Here is a 21,055-nt window from a genome sequence, read left to right as displayed (position 1 = left end):
TGGGGAGAGCCCTGTGACACAGATAAACAGTCGTGAGCTCTGTGCTTATGGCAGTGTATAGATTTGTTCTGGCTCCTGCTAGACTGCCCCAAAGACAACAGGCGAGTAATGAGGGTGTAAAGACGAGAAGAGCTATTCTCAGGACAGTGTGTCTTTTCTTTCTCCGTGGAGCTCCCCTTGTGCACTCTCTCAGGTTGTTCTCTGCAGGACTGCTGTGATGCAAGGCAGCATCTTGAGGGCACAGCCTGCACTGCCACAATTTGCTTCCTAGGGAGGTCGTTTATCAAGGTTACCAGCAGACTCAATTTATATGACTACAAATTTATTTTTCTGTCTAGCTTAGCTGTAGCTCTGGAAAAAAAAAACTTTGCAAGGGCTTTCAACAGAAACTATTCTGCAGGGCACATAGATCCTGATTTTATTCATGAGCTTTTAAAAGCCCAACAAATGAGTAATTTGTGATGTTATGGTGTCTTGTTTGTTTTCCTTGAAGCTCTTGTTGATGACCTCCTCAAGACTGGTAAGACCTCTGCACGGATTATCAATGGGGGCTGGTCCTTTTGGGGAGCCTGGTCTTCCTGCTCCAGGGACTGTGAGCTGGGCTTTAGGATCAGGAAGAGAACATGCACAAACCCTGAACCTAAAAATGGTGGCTTGCCTTGTGTGGGGTCAGCGATGGAGTACCAAGACTGCAATCCTCATCCCTGCCCAGGTAACCATGATCATCTTCCTGCATGAAATTCAGAGGCATTTTCCCAAATCTTAATGGTAGAGCTGCAACAACAACAGCCACAACCACAGAACCAGTATTCTTAAGCTGCCTTTTTTTTTTTTAAATTTTTTTTGGGGGGGGTGGGGGCGGATTTTTCCTTACGTTTTTTAAAGCTATTGTAATGACCCATGTATGTCATCTTTAGTGCTGACTTAGGTTTCACCTCGGCTCAGAGGGTAACATCCCTAGCCACATCCTCTAGAGGAAGTAGTATGGTGGCTTGTAGCAATCCTTTGCTTCAGGAAGGTTTGATGCTCCATCCAGTGGAGGGCATCACGATGCATCTGCTCCGTGATGAGGAGGCAGGCTTAATAAATGTGGCTTAATACTGTATAGAGATGCTTGATGTGGTGGTTCTTCTTGTGAACACTTGTTTCTTCCCCCTCTCCTGCTTACGTATTGTTCTTGCGGTGGGCATCTACTCTTGACATCAGTTACCATTTCCTGCACAGCCAGCAGGGAGTATTCTTGCCTGGTTTCCTGGTTTTCGAGTTTGTCCTCATGTTTATGTTGCACTCCTGGTCCAGAATAGTAGTAATAGACCATTGACAACTGTATTCTCTCTCACTTATCCTTCTCCTTGCTCTGTAATAACTGTCTAAAGTAAATTTAAGTGATCTTACACAAATTACCTTGCCTCTGCAGTTCCAGCAATTATCTACCCCTGGCAATACAGTTTGTGGCCTACACTTGAAAATGCTCTATTATAGTAGTACTGTTATGATTCTAAAATTCAATACAAAGATAAAATTCAAATGCAGATATGATCAGAATGTGCAGCAAGAGCATAGCAGGAGTGTCAAATATTGCACTCTATGGCCTATAAAAAGGAAATAACTCTAGCACTATAAAGGCAGCTATTAGTACTATTTTGGAAGCTCTCAGTGGCTTTTCACTAATGTCTGTGCCCTTTTTCTGTGCTGTTTTCTCCCCTTGGACACTCTGATGTTTTATAATCTGTTCTGAGTGCATGATTACTATTTCTCTGTGTCTCCCTCCTTCCCTGCCTCACTCAATGTGTATACACAAATCCTGGGTTTATTTTGCTCTAAGTCATCAGGTTATTATCTTCTGAATTAATGGCATGTGGACCTGCAAACCAGGCAGTTTAGTGGGTGGGGGGGTGCGGGATTCAGGGATCTTAAGTCCCTCCCTAGTTTTATTATTAACCTCTTATGGGGTTATGCTTAGATCATAGCGTGGTTTGGGTTGGAAGGGAGCTTTAAAGGTCACCTAGTCGAATGCCCCTGCAATGAGCAGGGTCAATAAAAAAAGCCTCTGAGTTTCTATTTCCTGAAGGCTGGAACTAGAGGCCTTGGGCCTCCCACAGAAAGGTGCCATATAAGCTCCACTTCGGTGCTACAGCACTTTATTCCCAAGTAAATCTGCTGTTGCTATGAAGTTTCAGGAGATAACATAGTAGTCATTGTAGCAGTAGTAGTAGTAGTAGTAGTGGTAGTAGTAGTAATAATAATAATAAATAATAATAATAATAATAGCAGCAATGCTGTTTTATGAAAAGGAAAGGAATAGAATGGAGCAGAATATTTCAATGAATATTAATGACGGCAACAAAGAATATTTTCTGGTTTTGGCACTTTACGATGCAGAATCTTTTTCTGCATAGATTTCATTCTGCATCCACAGAGTGAAGTGGATTTGTACCCTCTCTTGAAGTTCTCGTTGTCAGGCCCAAATGTCCTGGGGTGCAGGAAACTGCTTGCTAGTGGGGGCAGGGTGGATGTGCAAGGTGATGCACTGGGGCTCTCCAGCTTTGTCTCAGTGAGAGGAGTAACCAATGGCCTCTACCTGTCTGTGCTTGCTTTTCAATGTCCTCCAGTGAAAGGGTCGTGGTCTTGCTGGACTCCATGGTCTCACTGCTCAGCCACCTGTGGGGGTGGGCACTACCAGCGCACGCGGACCTGCACCAACCCAGCTCCGTCCAGCGGGGAGGACATCTGCATCGGGCTGCACACCGAGGAGGCCCTCTGCAACACACACCCCTGCCAAGGTAGCTGCTTCTCAGCCCTGCTCCAGCTGGCTTCCATGCTGATGGGAGCAAGGCACAGCTGCAAAATGTTTAAAAAACAAATCAGAAACACCACCAGTTACAAGTGTCTTGGTCAGTTATTCAATGTCTGTTGAGCCAGGGGATAAGGAGACATCCCAGCATTATCTGCAGTGCAACCCCTTTGTCTTTGCCTGTTCACTGGCCCTTGCTCTGACATTCTGGTGCCAGTCATGCAAAATTTTGCTAATGGTTGATCCCTTTCAAGTAACTGAAAAAGTAACTGAAAAAGTAGTAACTGAAAAAGTGGGAGATTGGTTCTTCAGTGTGGAAGCTGACCTGACAAACAAAAGGAGTCATGAGGCGGCAATCTGTATAGTTGCTGAAGGGTCAGTCCTTACTTTTTGTTTCACAGACAGTGGATCAGCATGTGATACAACTCAGAGGATAGGGTTTAGATCTGTGCTGGTTTTGCACTACCTTTATGTATTTCTGATGCAGTGCAGGCTGACTTGTGCTCTTAGGAACCTCAGCAAAACTCTTGGAGAGCTCTAGTTTGTGCTGGCTGCTTGAGGTATCCCTGGGAGGCCACATCAAAAGCTTGGGGATCCTGGTGCAACGTTACCCCACCTTGCTCCTTGTATGTCTTTAACCAGAGAGCTGATATAGGGGCTTTTAAGACAGCTTTGTTCTGTGCAGTGCTCCACCAAGGGTTGGTTTAGTCCATCTTAAGAGAACTACAACCTGACAAGTAGGGTGTGATGCTTGCACTGAGAAAATTAAATCCAGTAAGGACCCATGGAATAGATGTGTGAGAGAGACCCAGGCCAGGACCTAGGATTCTTCAGCATGGGAGAATCTGGTATCTACAAAGCGCCCTTTTCCTTCTTGGTAACGTTGTGTGTGTGTTTTCCTGACCCTGGATTTCAGGTGGCTGGTCAGAGTGGTCAGAGTGGAGCCTGTGCAATGAAGAGGGCATCCAGTACCGCAGCCGCTACTGTGAGGTGCACAGCCCGGACTCCTCCCAGTGTGTTGGAAACAGCACTCAGTACCAGGATTGCCTGTACAATGAAATTCCTGGTATGTACCGTGTCATCCCGGAGGACAGGGTGGTTCGAGAAAGCAGCTTGTGCTTGGACTGTCAAACTAGGCTGAGATTTTCTCTATTATAAATTGGGCTCGGATGCTTCTAGAAAAACAAGGAAATAGACAAACGTTATAAATTCCCTCATGGCAGGCACAGGGTAAATGGCTTTCCCTTAAGCAGCTTAACATTCCTTTTAAACAGAATTACCTTGATCCGTAACAAATAACTAGTATTGCTTCACCTGAATTGAAGCTTTAAAACGTGTATAGTTTGTCTTAGGCTGGGTTATGTCTCTGTTCTCAGTATGCATATGGGCAACAGAAGGTCATTGATTTCAGGTATCCAAAAAACATCCCAAAAGGGCAAAGAATTAAGGTGAGGCAGATGCAGAAAATTGGGGTGTGAAGGTGGGAGATTAATCCGGGGTCTAACAGAGCAACACTGTTGATGGACAGATGGTCATCAGCATATTCCATCCTGTGCTTTCTGGAAATTGAATCTCCCAGGCAAATATCTGATATGAGTCTAGACTGAATAATGCCTTTCCACATGTTCTTTTTTGGGATTACAGTGCACTGACTTAAAAATCTGAGATCTCTAGGCAATGGTATTCTTTTTCATGGTTTTCTCAGCTACCATCTTTTCCCTAGATTGAAGAAGCTAAAGAGTGATCAGGTAACAGTGCTGAACTGTTACATCTTTGCAGAGGTTTTGTTGCATGTGTTTCAAACCATGAGCTTATAATTCAATTTAGGGAGACTCTCAGCTTGCTGCAGGACATATGAGCACCTTCTCGTGTCTGTAGCACAGAGAGTTTAATTACTTGAAGAAGTAAAGGGATGGTAAAATGACAGCTTTCTCCAATCTTCTTTTCTTTGTTTAGTGATCCTGCCAGCCTCCAGCATCGATGAGAGCACGAACTGTGGAGGTAGGTTACCACTAACTATATATCTTATTTTTATCTTAACCTGACTTCTTTTCTCCCTGTGCAGTATCAACCAAACCATTAATCTATACAGCTCACGTCCCACTGATAGCCTTAATTCCACCGGAGTCTTGCTGTCTGAGTCAGACTGGAGGAATGTATCGCATGTCCACTTGTCAGTTCCAAGATTCTTATTTATTTGGAAGTTTGGGGTGGCCACTGAGGGTCATTAATTACCAGAGAGCAATTGCTTGTGTCTCTCTACCTCCAGGGTGAATGGTTTAGGTGGAAGAAAAGATTATTCCCCACTCACCACTGTAAGCTTCCAGCTGTTTGGAGGCAGGTGTTTTTAAATAACCTATAAAGATTTCAGGGAACAGGGTCCCTTAGACAGATCCTTTGCTGATATAGGAAGAGATTAGAGGTTTATGCTTGTCCTCCAATCACTTCCTTTCATTCAGGTTCTCACCTCTCACAGAAACTGTGTCTCCTTCCTGCATGTAACTTGGAAAGATCCAGTCATTAGTGTCACTTTTCCACTGCCCTGGGAGCCCTTATGGTAAAAAAGCAGACTGAAGAAAATGGCAGGTTCCTTTAATGTTTTAGAATGCTAGTTTCACACTAATGGCCATGCCAATTCCTGCTAGCATCACATCCCTGATTTCCTGAAATCTAGATGATCTTCAGGCTGCCAAAATCTCTTCTCCGTGTGGAGATCGTGGCAAAAACCGGCATGCCACCTGTGGCATGGAAATGTGGCTTCTCAGTTTGCAGCTGAGAGAAATTAGTGGAATTAAGATTTCAGCCCCTGCAATGTAACATTTGGCCTCTTGCATCACTCCTTCTCACTCAGAGGGTGCAATGGTTCTGCTTTGATTCCAGGACCCCTTGCTATAGCTTGCACTCTACTGTTATGCACTGTACCCACATTTCCTTCTTTTTCCACCACCACTGTACTTGCTGTTGCTATCTACATTTTGCCATAGCTAATATTATTTATTAATGTGGTGTTCTACAATATTTGGCAAAGAAGCCAATCAATAGAAATTCTGTTGATGCATTTCAGAAAATCTATATTTTCAAAGTGATGAACCAGAAAGCTTCCCCCCTGGGGACTCACATGCTGCAAACAAAATAATATGATTTTTTTCCCCTCCTAAGATACAGCCAGAACTCATTTGAAAAATCAGATGGGTGTTTCAAAGGTGAGAGTGAAATAGAAGAGAGCTTTATGTTGTGACTTGCAAATGTGGCAGTGAAATGAAACATTCACTGCAATATAAGCAAAGCTGGGCAGGAGGAGAATGTGGCAGCATGTCATGTGGCTTTACTGAACACAGTTGCATATTCTGTGTTTTAGGTCTCGTGAGTGATGCAAAACAGGCAGAGGGTTTTAGAAAGGAAATTTATCTTTGAAAAAGTCTTGTGACGTTTAGTAGGAAATTATAATATTTCTGCTGGGTTTTTTTGGACCATCATCCACAACAATAGAAAACTGTAATCTTGCAATGGAATTTTATAGTGTTGTTTGAAAAATAAATGTAGCTCATCAATCTAACAAATTCTGTATGTTCCGTACTGTAATTATGATTGAAGTGCATTACTTTGCTGTAGAACTCTACTGGTTTTGTTCTTTTTAAAACCAGAAGGATATTTTTTAACTAAAGATTAGATGAGAGCCATTGACTAATGGGCAGAATCTGCTATTTGAAAAGCATATAACTTAAAATGTAAGATGGCACCAAAAAACTGCACACCGTGATCAGACTAAGAATGAGCCTCCTTTAAAGCCACTTCTGAGTAGCCCCATTTCTCTGCACACAGTCAAGTCAACACAGCAGTCTGTCCAAATGAATTGGCTTTTTAAGTATTACAGGAAATTTACCGCTGCAGTCGCCGCTGAGGCGATGTGACTGACCCCTGGGACAGCTGCCCTGGGGCCAGTAGTCAGAGGGTCCCCTCAGGCTCTAGGGCCTCTGCCATTCATATTTGAAAGATGACAGAGCAAAGGCAGAGGAAAGGCAGAAGCATTTGGAGTCAAATAGCTGATTCTTTTCTGTATAGTCCCCCCTGCACATAGCAAAATACAATAGGGTCATAAAGTTTTGCCATCCCATAATGCCTCTGGTTGCTTTGATAACTTGGTGTCTCTAATGGTCACTACTGTTGGTTCCGTTGTCAGTGGAGATGTGGTGGTGGTGGGTTTTACCATGGGTGTGAGACTCAGTGAGGTGAGGAAGGAATGAGAAGCGCGGTTTGACTTTGTTTTCCCTCACCAGTCAGAGCTGTGAGTTAGGTGTGTGGGATGCCCAGCTACAGCTCCTTCCAGGGGTCAGTGCCGGCCTTGAAGGGTGCTGTTGCAATCCCTCATGGAGACATCTCTGCAGGAGGCTTTTATAGTCTAACAGCTTTTCTGTTTGAAGTGTTTGCACTGTAGCTACCCCGCCAGCACCTGCCTGCAACTGATTTCCTATCTCTGCAATTTGTGGAGGAAGCCAACAAAGAAGTGTTTTTCAAGCCCTGCCCCCCTTTCCTTTGTCCAACTTATCTTTCCAGAGGATCCCTAGTTCACTGTTAGCGGTACAAATACACCTCAGAGGTAGTGCAGCCCAGACCAAGGCAATGGCATGCCACGAATAAGCAAGAATGCTGAGCACACTTGGATTACAAGGGGGACGAATGTGTATCTCCCCCACCCCACACACAGACCCATAGGCATTTTGGGCAGCCGACAGAAAGGGCTTTTTCCTCCCTTCCTTCCCCTGCAGGGAAACACTGAGCATTTTTATCCCCTTATTTCCATGACATGCACATGCTTTGGAATCCATTAATGTGCATTGTTTGTATGGCTCATTTCTTTAGCTGTCAGCTTAACATAATGTTTAGTTTCAATATCAATAGAGGGGAGAGAGGAGAGACAGGGAGGGAGCTTTGAGGAAACAATGCATGAACCTGTTAAACTGCACAAGGCAGAGCTGCAGTGGGGAGACCGATTTGCAGGGAGATTATGTCAGTTTATGTTGGAACGTAACACTCTGGCTTCAGCGGCTTATTAATGTTGATCCTGAGATGTCGCTGCTCTGATTTGCACCTGTGGTCTTGTCAGGGGAGGGAAAAGGGCTGTTCTTTAAAAATAGCATCTCTTGTCATTTCCCTCGCAGGTTTTAGTCTCATCCATCTGATTGCCACTGGGGTCTCCTGTTTCTTCGGCTCCAGCCTGTTAACGTTTGTGATTTACGTGTACTGCCAGCGCTGCCAGAGGCAGTCCCAGGAGTCCACTGTTATCCACCCAACCACTCCCAACCATCTCCATTACAAGGGCAACACAACCCCCAAGAATGAGAAGTACACCCCTATGGAGTTCAAGGTAGGGTACTTGAAGAGAAATACCACAAACAGCTTGATACTGCCTAAATAAATTCTGTATTCATGTCATGGTTGGAACTGGGTAGGTCTGTGTTTCTGTGCCCAGCTGATGGCATTATACATGGGGTTGAAAGGGCATTTAGCTGTGCTGTCACAAAGGGGTTAAAAAGCCTCATTACTGCAGTGGGATTTTGTTCTGTTTCACAGTCCTGATGAATGCCAGTCTGGCAAGTACATACCAAGATACTCCAGCCCATTCTGACTATTGAATGTACACAAATTGTCCTCTAAAAAAATCACTAAGAGCTCAGCTCAGTGCATTGTTAGTGCGTGGTAAGAGGAAATGGAGGGGAGGAAGAATAAAAATGGAAACTTCATTGCACAAATAGCTGGGAAAATGTGCATTGGTAGGACGAGATTTTGGAAATTCTTTGGTAACTGCCAAATTGGAGTGAATGAGAAAGCAGAGAGGGTTCTGCCCCCCTCTATCAGTACAGGACAGAACTTACCCCAGGCAGCTGTGCAGAATTCAGTGGCAGTAGCAGAGTGGGGAGCTGAAGCCTTAGGAGATGAGTGCTGAAGTGGCGTGTGTTGTTGGCATGTTGGCTTGCTAAAGTGAGCACTGCCCATTATCAGAGCAGATAGGACCCAGGGTGCTACAGACAGTACCCTGAGACAGCAGCACTTCGTTGGATTTGAGCATCAGTCTCCTGATGAGGCGTGGGATCAGAGCAGTGAGCAGTTGCATGGGTGGAGGGGCTTCACGTCACCACAGGAGGAGCAACCTGCCTAGGGTCGCTTGAACAGTGTGGAGCATTGTTTGGGACATGAACACAAGCCAGAAGGAAGCCCTGCAGCTGCTTGTTCCTTCGTACAGCTACGTGCTGTTGACATTTTGATTGTCTGCCTCTGGTGGTCTGGCCCAGCTTCTCACTAAGACCCAACAATAAGATCAGTGGTGGGACCGTTGCCACAGCTAAACTCCCCGGGTGTTGAGCACTGTTCCTACGTAGGAATTGTGTAATGCTGGGCACAGGACAACTCCTGATACATGGCTATGATTTGCAGTGTGAACGCACATCAGAAAAAAGAGCTTGCATCAGATAATTTCAGAACGGTCAGTGTTGTTTTGCTGTTTTAAAGGAAAACAATTTGAGCTGGAAAATAACTGACCAGTATAATAAGAAAGTGGTGAAATCCTTGCTGGGCATTGCAGCCTCTCAGAGGATCCTGCTGCCTATAAATGCAGTCTCAAAAACACATTTGCTAGCAAGCTTAAGACTACAGTTGCATACAGTTTAATAAGACTCCAGCATCATAATGCAAGTCAGCATGGATTTTTGGAAAGCAAATCATGTCAAGCAAATTGGATTCCTTTTTAAAATTAAATAAATATTGATCTAATAGGAGGGAAGCAGCAGACATATCAGGATTTTCAGACTTTTAACAAAGTTTCACGGGATGTATTATTCTACACACTCTGCATATACAGGTTCAGTAATAAATTATTAAGACAGGTGAAGAACGGGGACTTGATCTTGGAAACATCAAACTTCCAAGTAATCCTTTCTGTTATGGGAGCTGCTGTGGCAAAGTCAATAGGAAGACCCAGATTAAAAAGGCTTGCAGGAATAAAGAAATGAGCAAGAGTATTCCCTTGTTTCTCGCATAGCAAACAATAAAGAAAATTTATTTTTGTGGCGAAAAGCAGGTAGTTAGAGGGTTGGATTTGTGTTAACATTTTCTTCCTGGTTTATAGTGTGCTATCATGTGTTATCAGATGATGCTAAAATAGGCAGAATGGTTAAACTTTAGAAGGATGAGGTTGTTCACAGAACGATCTTGATCAATTGGGTAAATGGGTTATGAAATCCACGATGTCTATGTCAAGTGGTGCAGTGAAGTAGAAGTAATAACAAAGCTAAGCAAAGTTTAAAATAGCAGCAGATTAGTTAATGTAGTGTCAGGAGGGAGTTGACCTCTTTCATAGATCCATCTCTGAATACTTGATCTAGTGTATAGTAACAGTGAGCAGCTGTTAGAGTCTTCTTTCGAGGGACATAAAGAGCTTAGGCATTAGATCAAGTTTTGAAAAGTCTGGTTTATTTAAAGGAAGGCATTAGCTAACTGAGACTGTATGACTTACGCTGGAGGGAGAAGGGACTTGGACACAAGGAGAGATAGACCAGATGGGACTTATTTACAGAATGTTAGGAAGTGAAAGAGTTCAAGTGCATAAATCTGCAGTCATTGGACAGACCAAAGCTAAATGTTTAGGAGCAAGGGGCTACTTGCTGAGAAGAACTCAAAGTCACACACTTCAGAGCGGTGAATGAGGCAAAGAGATTTACAGAAAGGGTAAAATCTATTTGTCAAGTGAAGCCTCCTTTTCTCCATCCCTGTTGAGTATTTCCTTCTGCTCACCTTCTCTATTGCCCCTCCTTTCCTAAGCTCTTGGCTGAAAATTTCTAATTTCATACTACAAATCTGCCACTCCTCAGTGTTCCCTTGAAGCATAGAGCATTAATGAAGTAAAAGGAAAGGCTCTGTGTGCTCTGTGCTGTGTAATTACTTATGGAACTTGTTATTAGCCAGGTTTATATTTAGGAATAACTGACAGATTTTTTTAAGGGTCAGGAAGGAGTTTTTCATGCCTTCAAGGAACACGTGTGGTTTTATTGTGATGCCACAATATAAACATTAAAATGATGGAGAAGCTAAAATTCACCGTCCTGCAAAGAAGGATTGGACTGAGCTTGGATACGGGCCTATCTGAATTTAAAATGTCTACATGAGAAAGAAAGTGGAAGCACCTGAGATTCCAGATTCTGAACCCAAATAAGCTTCTACTCAGCAGATACCAAGAAAACCACCCTCAACAATTTTTAATGAAACCAAAAGAATAATTGTAGGTTTGTATGTGTGTGTGTCTGTGTATAAGAGTTAATAAATCCAGGATTAAGGAAAGAGAGGGTGTGTAGACTACTTTTCAGTAACAGAAAATGATAATACACAGTGACATGATGGTAGCAGAAGGCTGGCCATATGCACAAGTCTATTATTTTCCATTCTTTGATAATAATAAGCCTTCTGCAACCATCTTTAGTTTGTTTTCATCTTGAAGTATCTCTGCTCTACAGTCAGCAGGTGAACACTGTAGAAAGTTTGGCAGTGTTACATTCAAATGTACAGCACTGAATGGAAACTCATAAATCAAGGTAAATTTTATATGAAGGCAGATTTTAATGAAGCAAGTGCTAGCTGATATGAGCCTTGTTGGCCATTTCAGCACAGCAGTGCAGTAATACAGATCAGATGTAAATACTATACATAATGGTGACCTATTGATCATGTAGCTGATGCTAACTTGCATAGGCAGTGTTTTGCAGAAGCATGTTTTATTTTTGTTGGCTCCTTTTCCCTTCCTGTTCTGCTTTCTCAATAATGATGTGGGGTTTATTATTAGCTATTTTAGCCATGATGTCTTGAAAGATTTCATGCATATGCATTTACCAGCAACACGTTGATTTTGATTTGGTATTCACACATTGTAGGGGAGAGACCTTTTGGGTCACCTAATAAGCAGTTTATGTTTCATTAATTGGTTGAAGTTCAAACAACACCCTGAAAATATTGAAGACTGTGCAGAACAAAAGCATAATGAAATAAAAATTATCTGCTCTTCACGTTTTGGCATGATGGGTTACAGAACCACCTACAACCTTCCCAGTACTGCCACGTCGATTAGATAATAACTGACTATCAAAGCAGCAAGGAGATCCTCTTTTTAACATCTTGCTTCAGCTGCTCCATGCCTTCTGTGAGTTACTTACCAGAGCTGTGCTGATGGAAAGCCAGATGATCCTGCAGTAGAAGCAGGAGGATGTAGGGTCAAGATTGAGCCCTTGTGAATTAGGATCTCTTGGAACAGCCACACATGGAGAAAGGGTTTGGACTGAACTTCTTCCTATTGCTAAATCCTCTGCCAGTAAAGAGAGCCAACATTTTATTCTACGCGGGATTTGGACAAAGGCGTCTGCATATTGGTCCAAATCCAAAATCCAATGGCCTTTGGATCAGGCCAGATGGGATCAGTGAGAAATGTGAGTTTGCAGGATGGTTTTGATGATGATCCTGCAGATTTTCCTTGTGATTGTGCTGGACAGACCTCCCTCTGTCCTTCCTTCCTTCAACACAGCTTTAGTTGTGAGTCATGCAGTAAAACTCTCTGTACTGATGCCTCAAATAAGCTGAGGAAGCACCTGAGTATTGCATCTTCTCTGGCATCATCACTGCTCTTGTAGGAACTAAGGGCCAAACACTGAAGCAAAACAGTCATTTATGTCAAGGATTAAATTTATTGTGGGAAAAGATGAGGTGAGAACTGAGTGAGATTGCAGGAAATGGCAATGAAAGAGGGAAACTAAGTTTTTGATCTATCACTTCGTATCTGAATTTTCTAGGACATTACAACAATACGCAATAATTTCAGTAGAACTGTGAGTCCTGCACTTGCCTGAAATTATACAGCAAATATAGATGCACTTACCAGAAAACATGGGGAATAATCAGTAGATCTCTTGGACTCTGTATAAATTAGAAGCCACAATGAATATTTTCTAATGAAGTGAGAACAATGCTGTTGGGAAACAAATGACAGAGTGCAGAGCAAACACCCCCTGCGAAGGACTCCTGGCCCTGGGATTCACACTTCATTACTAATCCCAAATAATTCATGGCAATAAAATACTAATATGGAGAGCTGAGACACAGAAACCAATTCTGTCTTTGGAAGATGAATCTATCTGAATAAAACAACAAGATGGGTGTTTGGTGTGGCTTTCAACCTTGAAAAAATTAGCAAAAGGAAGATAAGTTCAGTTGGTTGGAGCACAGTGCTTAATGCCAAGGTTATTCTGTATGGGCCATTCTCTTGAGAGACGGACTTGGATGATCCTTGTAGGTCCCTTCCAGTTCAGAATATTCTGTGAAAAAGTAGAGCTTAGGATATAGGAAAGTGAATCTCTATGGATTTTAAATGTCTCTCTCTTGGTGATGGTCATTTTCATTGCTGCTGAAAATCACACCTTTTTTATAGAGAGGAGGCAGCCAGTGGTTTAAGTTAAAGCTATTTAAACAGCTGTCAAGTGCCCTAGAGGAATGTTTGTCAAAGTCAGCCTTGGTCTCTGAGGATGTTTGCTTCTCCATGGAAAACTTTGTGTTTCAGTGTCCTGCCACTTAATTTGATGTGTTGCTACTTCAGCTAGGATTGGCTAACCCATTTATTTTTGGTGATCACAGCACATACATTGATAGCACTGTGATATAAGCTTTTTTTTCCCCCGGCGACCCTTTCACTGTGCATCATTCAAGCCCCAGGAAGTGGCTGTAAAGTTCACATATAAAGCAGTAGTTGATGATGCCCAACATTATCAAGAAGTTATCAACAGTCTCCCTGAAGTATTTGCTTTAGCTGCATGGCGTTAGCTGATGTAATCAGTTGGGGGGAAAAGATAGATAGATAGATAGATAGATAGATAGATAGATAATGTATGTATGTATATGTAGTAAATCAGACTGAAATACAAATTCTGTTCCCAGTGAATTTCATGTTTAACAAAGGCTATTTCCCTTGAACAAAGTGGCATTTAAGAACATCAAGTGCTTGAATGGTAGAGTACGTATTTTTAGTACTTACCATGAGTATAGTATTATTTGAAATAGAATAGTAGGGGCAGGGGGTTGAATTGGCAAAGAAGCATTGTGCCCTTTCTTGTATGATCCTGCAGTTGCAAATATCACTTCAGGGGACTCTTGATTTGCATAATGCCTACTATGAAGGGAAAGCAAGAGAGCTTACTGATGGGGAAAAAAGGATTAAGTGGTGCGTCTCAGTCAAAATCTGTTAGTGTCTTTTCTCCCTTTATATCATTGGCTCGAGTCAAATTGAGCAGTCAAGCATGCCTGGAGGTATGGCTGTCCTGGGATGATTGTGCCCAGAGAGAGATGTGCCTCTCCCGGCGCTGTCCCCACCCCATGGCAGCAGGGGCTCAGCGGGTTGCTGTGTGTGAGTCACAGATACACACTTGCACAGATAAAGTATTTAAGAGTAGGGGAGACTGCCAATTCAGATCTGAGTGTTACCTTGCTCCTGCTCCCTCTGGGATACTAAGCAGCTGCTCACAGCAGTCCCCCAGTGGGAACTGAGTCTCTGCTCCATCTGCTTTTCATGCAAACCCTTGCACCTCCATAGGGCTGCTGCTGCTCCCTGTAGGGTGGGAATCTTCACTGTTCCATTTTCCTCACCATTTTTAAGAGAGTCTGGCTTTTGGGATGACTTCTTGTTTTTAAGCCATGTTAAGAAATTTTGACACTGTGGGTAGATGCTTCACAGTAATCCTGTCATGTTTTTCTCTTTATTGGCTCAGCCTTCTCTGCTCCCTCTTTACAACCAGGCATACCTTCTCCTCAACCAGGTTGAGGATATGGTCCACGCTCTGGCTTCTCACAGGCTAAATCATCATGGATGCTCACATGAGCCTTTCTTTGGAGTTGTATTAGTGCAGCTGTGACAGTCTGTTTGTAGGGAGACAAGTTTTGGTTTGTTTTTAATTAGATCAATGAGTGTAGCTGGAAAATCTGGTAGGTTTTTGAACATGTGAGCTGCTGTTTCAGAACTGAAGACAGACAGATGTGTTCTAAAGCTTATCTGATTTTTCCAGCTACACTAATTGATCTAATGACTGATATTACCTTTTTCTTGCAATTTTCCCCTTTCCTAATTTCTCTGGGGTTGACATGTATATGCCTGCACCCACCCAGCTGTGCTGGAAGAATAATTAATTGAAGAACTACCGGAATGGGCATGACAAAATTGCACTGGACTTGCTGCTGCTTGCTTACATGACTTCCCTCTACTGGTCAGCAGAGGAATATTTCAAATATAACCTTTCCTCTTTTGCTAGAAAGAAGTGAATGGTTCTCCCTAGGTCCAGGTGCTTGGGGTGATTCTCACTTCTTTGTCATCTCGAAGCCCTGGCTAGAAGTGTTATGTGTATGAGCTGAACCAGGAAATCCTCAGCACCACCAAGATGTGCAGGAGGAATTAGTTACGTGTTTGCAGAAGACTTTAAAGGGAGCCATGGAAGAGGCAGGGAGCTAAAGTAAAGGGAGACGGTAATACTAGACAAACAATAAATACCGGAAAACATACAACCTTTGTGCTTCACTTGGAGATGAGCTGCCTTGCTATTCATCTTGAACAGTTCCACTTGCAAATAATGGATTCTTAAGTAGAGAAAGAAAATTGAGCTATGTGTCTACAAAATTAAGATAGCTGTGTCAGTATTCAGGACTAGAGCTCAGTTTCCAATGTGTTTGGCAGCTCTGAGTGAGGACAGATGAAATACCTGAGCTTTTTTTTCTGGACCATGACCACCCAGTCCTGAAGAGTCATTGTGAGCTCTGGGCTGCTTCGATGAGCTGGCTGCTGCCACAGCATGGGCTGCACAGGCTGCAGCAACACTACAGCCACAGCCACTTTTCCTGCTGCATCATTTATGTATACAGGAGAGGTTTGGCATAGGGGAAGCAGAACCAACTCTGCCCACACTCCCATACAGCTGGGGGAATCCTTATTAAGTCAGCTCTAATATCGTCCTGAGATTTGGCACAAGGCATGTGAATAAGAGAAAGAACTGAAAATCTGTGGATGAAGGAATCCACATGGACTGTATCCCAGAGTCTCTGAGAACCAGCTAATGAACAACTCCAATTACCTTTAAAATATCATGGACCTTAAGCAAACCCCCAGTGCCATGAATTGCAAAGGTAATACAAAAGTGTTAGTGAGAAAGCAGGCCAATTTCTGCCCTGCTAATTGAGTCACTGTTAAGCTACAGAAGTCCAATGCACTAAAGTCACACAAGTAGCTCCAGTAAGTCTGTGTGAGAAACGTCAGTTGGATTTGGGCATAAGACAAAACATCTGTGAGCATGCAGGCCCACAGTCACTAGAGAAGGCCTGGACCTTCCCCACTCTACCAAGCACATCAATGGGGTGTTAAATCCCACTCTGTCTGTAAAATCTGGCAGTCAGGGCCATAGAGAGTGAAACCAGGAGAAACAAATGGGATTGACTCGACTGTGCTTTCAGTTACAGCCACGGAAACTCATTGAAACAAATCTGTGTCAGTATTAATATGCAGGAAGATCTGAATTAATATTTGAGAGGCAACATATCACATACCCTGATGAAATGAAAGGTGGTTCAGTTGAGCTGACAGCTGAGCCAAGACCTAATGCTGAGCAGGGAGAAATCAAACCTAATCGCTTTTTGCACAGAGTTTGAGCTGCAGATTCTCAGCTGGTTAAAAATGTAGCTTCACTTGTCCATACATCTGAAGAAAAGAGAGTGGTATTGGTGTCTTAAATAATCTTGTGGTGTGTAAATAGAAATTGGCTTGGACAGGAGGGCTGCTGTAGAGATTGAAACCTGGCTAATGGACTGTGAACATCGGGCAATTGTGGATGGGAACAAACAGGGCTATGGGGAGGAGATGTTTGGGGCACTGCAAGCAGTAATGCAAGGTTTGGCTTTATTTAATATCTTCATTAATGAGCTTGGAGAGAGTGCAGTCAGTGTGTTAATTAAATGAGCAGAAGATATTAAACTGGGAGGTGTGTCAAAAAAACAGCCACTGGTATAGAAATAATGGAAAATGACCTGAGGAGGTTACAAATGCAGAGAGGAAATAACAAGGTGAGAGGCAACATGGGGAGAAAACAAAGCAATCCTGAGGAAAATAATCAAAAAGCAGCTATTTAGAGGGTGGGAGAATTTGGAAAGCAGTAAGACTATAAGAGACTGAATGGAGCTAACAGATGGCAAATTGGACCCAGTTTTTACTTTTATTTTTATTTTTACTACTTCTTTTTTCACCACTGCAGTTACACCTTTGCAATTCTCAGTCTAAATGCAGCACTGTGGGCCGGCACAGGCTGCACAACTTGTGCTGGTAATTCACCAGAACAAGCAGCTCTGAGGCCATCCAAAACCTCAAAGCTGCTTGCTCCAGTATGAGTGCAGTGAGGCAGTGGGAGCTGCCCCTCCGACAGCCCCAGACTAGTTACCATCAGCTGAAGCCCAGTAGAGCCCAGTGCTCCAAACCATCCAGAGTGACCATTAATGTCAGTTTTAAAGGGCCATGATTATGCCTCTGGTGAATTTGTCTGAGTACTGGAGCATGTGCAGGGTCAGGTGCTGTAGCTGTGGTGCGGAGCCTCTCTAGTTACACTCTTGTGTGTGTGGGGCACCCAGGAAGGGCATTCACCAAGACACAGGAGTGCAGTGAGGAGACAGTTTACACCTTCCCACACAGCTGAGGTCATGTCTGCTATATCCTGTGCACCAGCTATATTGAGAAGCAATTGGGACAGCCTTGAATTCCTCTTTTGTGTCTGGACACCACGTCATGGGTGTTGCCACCAGCAAATCATAGGCAAGCCGGGGCTGAATTGCAAGCTTTAGGCTAGACACCTGTACTTGCCAGTGGGAAGATTTCCATGACCTCCTCAGACTTCAGTTTCCAGTTGAAAAAAATACTTTAGTTTGCCTTACTATTACATGCAGTTTGTTTTGCCATCTTACTCATGTGCTTGAAGTCAGAGATGTGCCAAAGCATCCTTCTGACAATGGTCTTTTATGTTGCCAGCTCTGAAGGGTTTTATAAGTTTACAATGGCAGTAATATAACTTCACTCCCTCCTAAGTGCAAGGATAAAATAGCTATTTTCAAACAGCTATAGATAACTTTGGCTATTCATTTTCTGATAATTGGATGTTAGCTCTATTGTCAACCTGAGCACATCTACAGATGCTGCCGTCATTTGGGGGTTGTTTAATTTATTTACCAATAACAGTGAACAAAGAAACTCCAGTCTAAAAATATGGTAAGCTTCCATCCAAAAAGAACACGCAATCATAAGTTTAGGAGTCCCAGTGGGATTTTTTTGTATCTCTTTTTGAGATGAATAACCTTCTTATATAGAAAATAGGTTCTCATCTGTACATCTACACTTCACAGTAAATCCTGCAAACAGCCTTATTGAATTCATCAGAAAAAACCTCAATGCACAAACCCTGGCCACTGCTTCCTTTGACTTCATGTAGGCAGAGCTCAAGAGGTTTTATAAAAGCATCAGGTGAGATAGTTTGCTTGGCATAGGACACTAAGCAAATTTTAAAGAAAAATCAGAAAGAGGAATCATTCAAGTCTTAAAAATCACTCCCAGCTTGGAGTAAATACACGGGTCTCATAAGGTCTTTCTGGCAACTTTCCATCTTTCCAGGGTTATTTGTAATTCTTAGCTCGAGAGGCACAGCAGTGTTGTGGCATCCAGTTGATCAGAAGAAAGGGAGCATGTGGGTGGGCCAGACGTCATGTATTTTCTTGATGTCAGTTATTGCCAAAAGAGGTTATTTTAGTTGTATGGTTTGTTTTGTTGAAATGTAATTATTATGCTAATTATTCCCAAATTTAGTGGTTCATTATAATTCCAAGATCTCTGCCCTGGTACTTCCAGAGATGTACAAGCTTTGGGAAATGTTTCATAATACTAATATATTTCCACAACCCTGAGTCATTTGGCTAATGTTCCTACAATGCAAAAAGTAGCATCTTTTAACAAGAAGGCATGGCTAGCTCCATGGAACAGCTGATCTGCATCAAAAAGGCATTTTTCTCAATTTGATTTCACTGCAAGAAGCAAACAGCTTAAAAGGAGCACAAAAGAAACTAAATGTTGGATCTTGGTTTCATTACATCATTGCACAATTCCCTTATTCCTCCATTTTCCTGGGGAATGAGGGGGCGTAATGACCATCCCACTGTTGCTACAGGAGGTCTGTTGGATGCTGTTACAAGTTGGAAAGGCTGCCTCAATTCTTTTAGGGATAATTGTGTGACTGAGTTCAGCAGGAGTGTTGTCCTTGATTTCTGCAGCAGAAGGATGAGGAATGCACATGGGCTTCATTTGGATTTGCTAAGAGGAATGGGTTGGCTACAAAGTTGCTGTCTGCTCCCTGGACCCTGATTTTAGACCTTCTCTTTGTTCACAGTGGATGACCAGGGTTCGCAGTAATTGGAGTTGTTACCCCTAGTTCTTTCATGCCTGCACTCACTCTGTGGTGAGGGAAAGGAGAAGTTTTTCTCTGTAGTACACCGGGATGTTCAACATTACAAACAAACTTCCAAGGTGGAAACTTAAACCTGTGCAGCCCTGGCACAGGCAGCACATCGCTGATGAGCCATGGGAAGGTGTGCACTGCTTTGTTCTGCCTCTTCACAGGTTGAAGTGGTGGTAACCATAAACACTGAAAGAAATGATTTGATGAAGCCCAGGGAAGGTCACCCGACTTCTTTTCTTTTTTATGTTTTTAAAGAGGAAAGTATCATGGGTGGGTGAAATTATACCTGTTCGCGGAGAGCTAGTGGAGAAACTGTGAGGCTGGGGGAAACTGTCCTTGTTCACTGACTTCACTGGGATTGTGGTGCTGCATAGTTGGTGAAGATTAACCTACAAAACTCCTGGGAAACTTGCTGACTCTTCCTCTACACCCCCCAAAATAGAAAGGAAGATCTGGAGCTCAGAGAGAATGCTGAGCTCTGAAAAGCTGAGAGCTTTCTACATGAGCAGATTAAGGAAATCTTGCCATCATATGTTAACCTGTGGGAACTACATTATGGCCCTAATTTTGGTATTAGTTGTATGAGTAGCAGATGCTTTTAAAAGTATTATTTTCATTTTACCTTCCCAAAAATATATGGAATACCTTTTAACTGGGAGTGGGGAGATGCCCATCCACTTTTTAAATCAAGTTTTGAAATCTTCATGACTGTATATTGAAAATGGAAACATTTGATCTGTTTATGTGTGTAAGAAATGGTTACACAGCTTATACTTGCAGCTGTAGGATGGCAGTTGGGAGTAGTACTGGAAGTCCCATAGTGTTACGTGTAAAGATGTTTTGATACATCTGGGAGAATGTAAGCAAGTAGGTCAGTGGATAATGACTTAATGATTTGGAGCAGAGGCAGAATTTGGGGAAGTAGTGGCAAGGCCTTGCTGGAGAAAAAGGAGCAAATGGAAAATCTGAATGATGACTTGGGCTAAAAATATCAATGGAGAAAGCCGAACAAAGTTAAATGCATGCATATGGTATGATAGAGTCATGTTTAACACGCCCAGCACTTGGCTGTAACTGGGAGAAGCAGCCTGTGAGTGCATGTGAGTGCTCTGCCTTTGGTGTGAGCTCGGGGGGCAGAGCCCCACACAAGGGAGGGATCTGTGACCCTTCCCCTCAGACTGCTCCACTTCTAACTGCAAACACACTAGCATGATGATCAGATTGTTCATATAATTCCATAAATATTGAAATACTCAGGATTCTGTTGTGCTTGGCGTGGACATGTACTTCACCGACAACGGGATTGGACCTCTTGGTTAGTGGACAGATCACATATAATGTAGCAAGGTGCCATTCTTTTACAGTCTGTTAAAGCTATAACCATCTTAGTCCATCTGAAAACATCCCTGTTTGACAAAGCAGAGTTCCTGGGTCTGAGATTTTTTAAATTATATTAGTCATATGCCAATGCAGCCTAGTAAAGTGTTATTTAAAGAAAGCAGTGGAAGTTGGGCCTGCTTTTGAATGATCCACTTGGCTGTGTTAGAGCATGCTGGTTGCATTCCTTCTTCTAACAGGCCCTTGAATTGAGGTTAGTAGTGAGCAGACCAAAAGAAACAAATTATATCAGCTATGCCAGGATGGCATGGCACATACTGTAAGGGAGGAAGCAGGCAAAAGAACCAATTGTTAGTTGAATGGAGTATTTTTC

At 42.9% G+C, this 21,055-nt stretch overlaps 1 protein-coding gene across 2 annotated transcripts in view; it reads left to right on the top strand.

The window, feature by feature from the left end:
- The window catches only part of SEMA5B (semaphorin 5B), a 265,869-nt gene that overhangs the window by 238,890 nt on the left and 5,924 nt on the right, over nt 1–21,055 (top strand). For both annotated transcript variants that reach the window (XM_066190263.1, XM_066190264.1), the window contains exons 18-22: nt 494–712; nt 2,613–2,783; nt 3,711–3,860; nt 4,751–4,795; nt 7,954–8,159. In XM_066190263.1, the coding sequence (XP_066046360.1) occupies nt 494–712; nt 2,613–2,783; nt 3,711–3,860; nt 4,751–4,795; nt 7,954–8,159 (791 nt within the window). The remainder of the gene's footprint in view (nt 1–493; nt 713–2,612; nt 2,784–3,710; nt 3,861–4,750; nt 4,796–7,953; nt 8,160–21,055) is intronic.

The sequence above is a fragment of the Chamaea fasciata genome, unplaced genomic scaffold (assembly GCF_029207755.1).
Source record: "Chamaea fasciata isolate MVZ Bird 193981 ecotype frontalis unplaced genomic scaffold, bChaFas1.0.hap1 SCAF_8, whole genome shotgun sequence".
Taxonomy (NCBI): Eukaryota; Metazoa; Chordata; class Aves; order Passeriformes; family Sylviidae; genus Chamaea; species Chamaea fasciata.
Note: the sequence above shows the minus strand (reverse complement) of the source record. Positions and strands in the feature narration are given on the sequence as shown.